Source organism: Engraulis encrasicolus, chromosome 17 (genome assembly GCF_034702125.1).
Source record: "Engraulis encrasicolus isolate BLACKSEA-1 chromosome 17, IST_EnEncr_1.0, whole genome shotgun sequence".
In the NCBI taxonomy this organism is placed as follows: Eukaryota; Metazoa; Chordata; class Actinopteri; order Clupeiformes; family Engraulidae; genus Engraulis; species Engraulis encrasicolus.
The window spans coordinates 51,652,751-51,660,250 of record NC_085873.1 but is presented as its reverse complement, the minus strand read 5'-3'; the positions used below and the strand labels follow the sequence as shown (position 1 = coordinate 51,660,250).

General features: G+C 43.4%; 2 protein-coding genes across 3 annotated transcripts in view; one reads left to right on the top strand and one right to left on the bottom strand.

The window, feature by feature from the left end:
- LOC134467556 (lipopolysaccharide-induced tumor necrosis factor-alpha factor homolog) overlaps positions 1-7,500 on the bottom strand; it is a 38,371-nt gene that overhangs the window by 11,115 nt on the left and 19,756 nt on the right. The window lies entirely within an intron of this gene.
- Positions 1,493-5,718, top strand: LOC134467554 (uncharacterized). Its single transcript, XM_063221406.1, has 8 exons — positions 1,493-2,635; positions 2,758-3,361; positions 3,489-3,565; positions 3,669-3,858; positions 4,054-4,175; positions 4,306-4,534; positions 4,922-5,068; positions 5,328-5,718. The coding sequence occupies exons 1-8, from the start codon at positions 2,402-2,404 to the stop codon at positions 5,570-5,572; spliced, it is 1,848 nt and encodes a 615-aa protein (XP_063077476.1). The 5' UTR covers positions 1,493-2,401; the 3' UTR covers positions 5,573-5,718.

The following is a 7,500-nucleotide window of genomic DNA, read 5'->3' as shown; positions in this document are numbered from 1 at the left end:
ACACACACATGCACGCAAGCACAGGCACACACACATGCACGCAAGCACAGGCACACGCACGCACACACCCACACACACACACGCACGCACACACACACACAAACGCACGCACACACACACAAACGCACGCACACACACATGCACGCAAGCAAAGGCACATGCACGCACACACAGACACACACACACGCACACGCACGCACACACACAGACACACACACACACACAGTTTCCGATGGTATACTCGAGGCCATACGGAGCAGAAACAGATTGTGTGATCAATGTAGGAAAAACAAGGATGATCAGAGTTGGAAAGCGTATTTAAAAATGAGAAATGAAGTCAATAGACTAGTGGTTTGTTCGAAAAGAACACATAGAGTACAAACAAGAAGATAAGTTAGCTATGGCGGTCATTAGAGTTGGGATATAATAAGAGGCCATTTTCCGCACACCACGCTCTTCCGTCTTGTTGGTGCGTCTCTGAAGTAATCTAGTAGTTAAAGGGGTAGTTCGCTATTTTAGACATTGAGCCCTGTTTGTGTGACTTCTGGGGTGAAGTAGAGATGTTTTCATCACAATTTTGACAATTGGTGCTGAACGGAGCATTTGGGTATCCAATACTGCAGCCCCCCCACCTTTACATAGACTCCAATGGAGCACTCAAGCAATTGATCATAAAATGGCATTAAACTTTCATTCGAAAAGACATGGAACTCACCGTGTGGTCAGTGGTAGACAGCGATAAATTGGCCCGAAAATCGCAGCGAAATATGCCTTCTAACTGTTGTTTACCATTTGGTGGACCTACTTTTTCCCCGGACACCGTTGAATAGCAGTAGACATCCAGCCAGTAGGTGGCGATAGTGTGTTGTCTGTGTAGGCATCAAGGAGCGAGGTAGAACGGCTGTCTTTGACCATAGGACTCCGCCCCCAACTCTCAGACAGCAAACAAAACCGAGTGCGTGAAACGGGAAAAACTAGCAATATTCTCTTCTACTATTCTGTTGGTGAACTGACTAAAGGACAGTAGCAGCTATGGTGCGTGTGTGCGCGGTTCTGAATTGTGGGAAGATTCGAGGGAGAAGTTGCCACAGGCTTCCTTTTGATGATCCAGAAAGGCTAAAGTTGTGGCTACAGTTTTTGGGCTTGGATCCTAATACCCCAGTGGAGGTCTTGAGGGAAGCTGATCACCGTGTCTGTGGGCTACATTTTACCTTCGATGACTTTGCCAAAGGTCGGAAGAAATCGCCCAAAAAGCTGTTTCGCCTACACAAGAGAGCAGTGCCAACATTATGTCCTGGGACTACAGCGTTGGAAGAACTTGGGGTAAGCTAGACATTTTGTGATGCAACATTCATATGTGTTACCCTAATATTTTAGGCAATGTGATCTACTGTAGGTTGTATCTTGTATTGTAAAAAACGTATGGCTTGTACGCCATTCATGTTGTGGTGCACGTTTCAGTGAACGGTGACAACAAGCAGCAGTACTTGTCCATTGACGTGACAAAGTAAATCCTACTCTTTTGAGTGCATTGTAATATTGGAAGATACGAAACTAGGCTGCTCTGTCTGCGTAGTTATTTTGTAGCTTTGATGAGGGAGCCATGAACATGTTATGGTATAAACAAAAGCAACACATTCGTCCGTTACTGAAATCGAGTCTTGGGCAAACATAGAGGTGCTATGACCCTCCCCCTGCACGCACTGCGGTGACAGTTACAGTAGCCATGGCCTTGGAATTAATCCAGCAATTTGAGATCCTAATTTGAGGTCGGGAGGCACGTAATGGTAGGTGGTCAGCGTGCATATGATTTTGTAGCTCTTATGAGGGAGACAGTAAATATTTGGATGAAACAAAAACACCTTCTCCCCTTACCGAAATCACGTCTGAGGTGCGCACCCCTCCCCCTCTCTCTCCACGCGCTGTGAGCCGAGGTACACAAGTCACCATTAGCAGAGTAATGGACGTGACAAAATGAAACAGCCCATTATTCATGAATAATCTATGTACTAGTGTACTCTTATTAGTAGCCTAATACAAGATCGGGAGGCTGGGAATATCAGGTGCTCAATGTATTTATTATTTGTAGCTTTTATGAGGGAGAGAGTACATAGTGGAACATGTATTATAACCAAAACAAACGCATCCCTCCCCCATCACTGAAATCATGTCTTGGGCCAACGTAGTTGATCTGAGGTGTGCTAAATGCACTCCTCCCCCTACACACTGTGTGCTACAGCCTGCACTGTATTGTCTGGCTGCACCTAAGCAACCAATCATATGTTTGTCCATACTTTTCAGATAGTCAGGTTTTAATAGGTCAAATGGAATGTCTCTCCTCCTTATAAAAAAAGTGTAAATGCACACCCAGTGACTGAGAACTGTTGTAACATGATGTTGAATGTTTGTTATTCATACTATATTGCAGGCTGTTGGTGGTGCTGAGGCAGATCCTCTGATAGACGAAATGCCAGTCGAAATGTCAACTCCTGGGAAGGACCCTGGCTATTCATCCTACCATGACGTTGGAATGCCTTTGGTTCTTACCACCCCAGAAGGTGCTCCCAAATCCAGGAAGTCCCTATCTGGCATATATCTTGCCTACCCTGCCATAGGGGAAAAATCTACTTCAGCTGTAAGTTACTGCAGTATTTTTTTTTACTAGGCCTTCTAATATTACCAATTTATTTACCAGTAATTTATTTCTTATTATTGGTGTCACTGCTTGAAAATCTATAACTCCTTTTTTTTAAACAGTCTGAAGAATTACACACCGAGATGGCAGTATTGGACACCAGCATGACTTCGGCCTTCAGTGATGATGAGAGAGATATGACTTTTAGCCTATCCAGCCAAAAATCCACCACTAGCACTGCATCCAGTTCTCTGTCAAGTCCTTTGGAAACACAGTCAGACTGGGATGAAAGGAAATGGATTGTCAATGAGTCACATCTCATGAAGCTATTCAGGACCTGTCACAAGTGTGGTGTAGCAATCGCTGAGAAAAAAGTCATCAGATTGGGAAGCCAAATTAAAGTGGAGTGGACCTGTCTGAACTCGCACTCTGAAAGGTGGACATCATGCCCAGATGCTCAAGGAATGGGACAGAATAACCTTCTGATACCAGCAGCTGTTCTGTTTACTGGTACAACTTTCACAGAAATCAACCAGTGGGCCAGAATGTTGAATTTACAGCTCCCGAAGAAGACCCAGTTCTATGATGTCCAAAAGAAGTACTTGTTTCCTGTGATCCATAAGGCTTATGAGGAACAGCAACAGAACCTCATTCAACAGGTCATGCAGTTGAAAGCAGATGGCAATGCAATTGAACTGAGCGGAGATGCCAGATCTGACTCACCAGGTAAATTATTTTGTTATTTGAAATGTAATGTAATGGGGATGGCACGGGCATGAAAAAGATTATGGTAAGTGTAATAACTCATGTACCTGTCCAATTAACTTACACCAAATATTGTTCTATTTTACAGGTCACAGCTCCAAATACTCAACATACTCCTTCCAGCTACTATCAACAAACGAGATCATTCATTTTGAGTTACTACAGGTAAGTTTCACAACTGTATCTGGGATTTGGTGGGTGGAAATGATAAAGATGTAATTGCCCACTGAGTGATTATTTTCCTCATCTGTCCTTTGTCACTGTGCAGGTGACTGAAGCCAGCAGTTCGGTTGCCATGGAGCCACAAGGCTTTAGGAGGGGACTCAATGGTCTGCTGTACACAGAGGGCCTCAGCATTGACCTCATCGCCACGGACCGGTCCCCATCCATAAGAAAAATTATGAGAGAGGAATTCCCACAAATCCGCCACGAGTTTGATCCTTGGCATGTGGCAAAAGGTAGTTATTGTCACAAAACTTGTGTATTGTGGTTGTCACGAGTTAGATCATTTCATTTCAGTGTCTCTTTCACACACCCTTGATGATTCTGGTACTACCAGCACAGCACTGTGACTGAATGCATTGCCTTTGTCATGATATCAACATCTGTACATGCATTTACAATCTCTATCTTTTCTAATTGAATACACACAGGCATCCTGAAGAAACTCATGCCACTTGCCAACAAAAAGGACAATCGTCTTCTTCAGGGCTGGATACGATCAATATTAAACCATTTTTGGTTTTGCTGCTCCACTTGCGAAGGGAGTGCAGAGGTAGTCCTAATCTGTTCATTACAAGAAAGACATGTAACTGTAATGTGCAATTCTAATCATGTTGTTATGGCCTAGTCATGCACAGTGATACCTGTCATATAAGTAACAATATACTTGTTTTGTTTTGTAGCAACTGGTGCAGCGGTGGACTTCACTGCTACATCACATTTGTGGGGAACACGAATGGGAAGAAGATGGTGTGAAGAGGAGGTGCTACCACGCTCCTCTAAGCCTGGATGACCAACTGAGGAGGGATTGGCTTCAACCCGAGTCCCAGGTCTTCAAAGCTCTACAAGCAATCGTTGAGGACAAAAGGCTTCTGAAAGACCTGCAGCAGTTGACTCACTTCAAACATACTGGTATGTGACACAATGACAACTAAGGAGAAACTGTATCACCACTATTTATATATTTTTGGACAGGTATATTACAGTGCTTCTCAAGGTTTGTTGAACAAGACCCCCCCCCCAGTATTGAAAAATAAAATAGAGTTATGTCCCCCAATGGGATGTAAGCCCCACCTCCATTCAGCCATATCCCTCTCAACACAGCCCCCTTCCCCCCCTGTCTGGTTACCACCAGACCTAATCACAAGTGAGAAACGATTGTGTAGAACTAAAGACAGTATGGGAGTTCTAAGGCTACACCCCCCACCCCCACCCATAGCCTCTGTTGAGAAACACTTATCTATCAGATCAGGTAACTAAACTGTTGTTTTGGTTGGTGTTTTTTTTCATGTTTTACAGGGGCTTTGGAGGTTTTCCACAGCGCCATGCTGAATTACTTGCCCAAACGCCTGCATTTCCAGTATGAGAGTATGGTCGCCCGCACCAAACTTGCTGTCATGGACAACAACTTCAATGTTGGCAGAGAGCAGGCAGTAACTGCAGAAGGTACATTATGATACATTACAGATCAAATTTTAATTGTTTGGTGGGGATGTGTTTATGTAATAGCAAAGACAAGAAGAACAATTCCCACATTTTTGCTGCTCACCAATTTGTATTAGAAGGTTTCATCATCGTTGAGAACAGTGCACAGAATGTTCTTTTTCTCTTTATCTCTATTTTTGGATGCAACACCTGTTTGATTGGACATGCATGCATGCTAAGCATTTATGTGAGACTAACTCAGTACTGTTTGACACTGCAGGAGCTCCAAGATTCAGTCAAGAATTTAAAAAACACAGCAAGGACTGGATAGTAAGGAAAATCTACGAGCCAACCTCACAGGCCTTCACCACTGCCCTTATTGAAGATGTGTTGGAAAGAAGAGAGAAGAAGGAAGCGTCGGAAGACCAAACACATTTCAAGCGGCCCCAGAACATTGCGTCTAAGCCCAAACCCCCTAAAGAGGACGCTATCAAGAAGCACCAAAGCAGGTTCCAGAAAGATTGATGGACAAAATCTTCATGGGGCAATGGAGGACACGTTTCTTATCAGAGAAATAATGTAAATTTACTTGTGATACTAATGATGTGTACATGTTATTACTTCTTTAGAAAGACAGTTGTAAATAAAAAACGTTTTCAACACATTGTAATGTCTCAGTCGCTGCTGTGTTATTATCAAAAAAGGAAATACTTGTGATACTATTATGATGAGTACATATTACTCTTTCATTTGATAAAAAAGAACAGGAAAATGGTTATGAATGAAATAGCATTTATTTCTACACATTGTAATGTTACAGTGGCTGTTATATTTGCAATACTAATGTGAACACATTCTTTAATTTGAGGAAAACAATAGGGAACTGGTTACAAATGAAATAATAGTAGTTATACACTGGCATGTACTGTATTACTAAGAACAGGTAGAGTTGTTCACAGAAGGGATCATCTTTCGCCAGATGGAGAACACCAGGAGAACGGTGGGTTGGTGGAAAGTGGCTAGTGAATCTGTTGATGACAAGAACGTGATGTTTAGTTTTTATTAACCAACTGAATGTAATGTAGCCTGCAAGGTGTGCTTCACTGTTTTCATTTCCAAAAGTGTTACATTCTATTCATGAAATTGATTACTGGGCGTTAGAAAGTATCTCAGCATTAGTTTACAAACTGCAGATGATAATTTACAACTACATGGAATAGCCAGTCAAGACCTTGAAGTAAAGCAGTGCACACATACCTTCCTGGGTTGTTCAGAAAACGTCCTCTATCCCCACTTCTCGGAATCCCCTGTACTGTCCAGTGGGGGAGGGATATGCGTCTCTAATTGCCCATACAACGCAAGATGGTAATGCACGGCGATTGTGGCGTCCAAGCCTTTCACCTCGGAGGGCCCACTCCAGAGTCACTCTATAGGACACCAATCGTAATTGTCTGAAAATAACGTGGAAATAGGACAAGACATTAGCAAACAGTAACAAAACAATATAGCGGTTATATTCTAGCCACATACAGAGCCAATAGAGTGGCCTACATTTACGACCAACTGATAACATCATTCACAGAGGTTGTGTTACTTACTGATCTGATAACTGTCCATCCAATCCCTCCGGTTTGGGTCGCTTTTTCCAGTTGATTTTTGGCACGTAGAAAAATGTCTCAATCACTGGTCTCTTGATCAGATCCCTCACATCCCGATCAGTCACACAGGTAGGCGAGGCTTCTGTTTCATCAACAGAAACGTTTAGGACCTCCATTCCCTCTGTCATCAATAAGTCCCACTCAACGCAACAAAAACTTTCCTCTTCAGTGGGCATCTGTCTGCACCTTTGGCATTTACACCACCAAGTTCCCGAGACTCTTGACCTAGCGGTGGCTTCCTCGGCAGGCGCATCCACTGGTGCATCGCTGGACTCCATGGACGATCGGGCTTCAAACGCAGCTTTTCTCCTAAGGAATTCCTCCTCGGAGCATTCGGGTTCAAATCGATACCCCCGTCCATCAAAGTCGATTTCGAAACCCTCATCCTCAAATACAAATGAGTCGGTATCCATTTTTCAATGTACTAGCTTCCTCGACTGGTAAAGTTGCTCAGTGCTCCAAGAGACCGGGACTGGCTACAAAAACTACAGCTTGCATACAAACCATAGATAGTAACGTAAACACACACGCCCCCATTTCCGGTCGCGCGGAGTGATACAAGTCAAACCAATACAATTCAATGAAGATGGACAATAGTGATAATATATCTTCTCTGGAAGCTTATTTCGCGGTGATTTGCGAACCAATGTATCGCTGTCCACCTCTGACCACTCGGTGAGTTTCACGTCTCTGCAAACGAAAGTTTAATGCCATTTTATGATCAATTGCTTGAGTGCTCCATTGGAGTCAATGTAAAGGTGGGGGGGCTGCAGTCTTGAATACCCAAATGCTCCG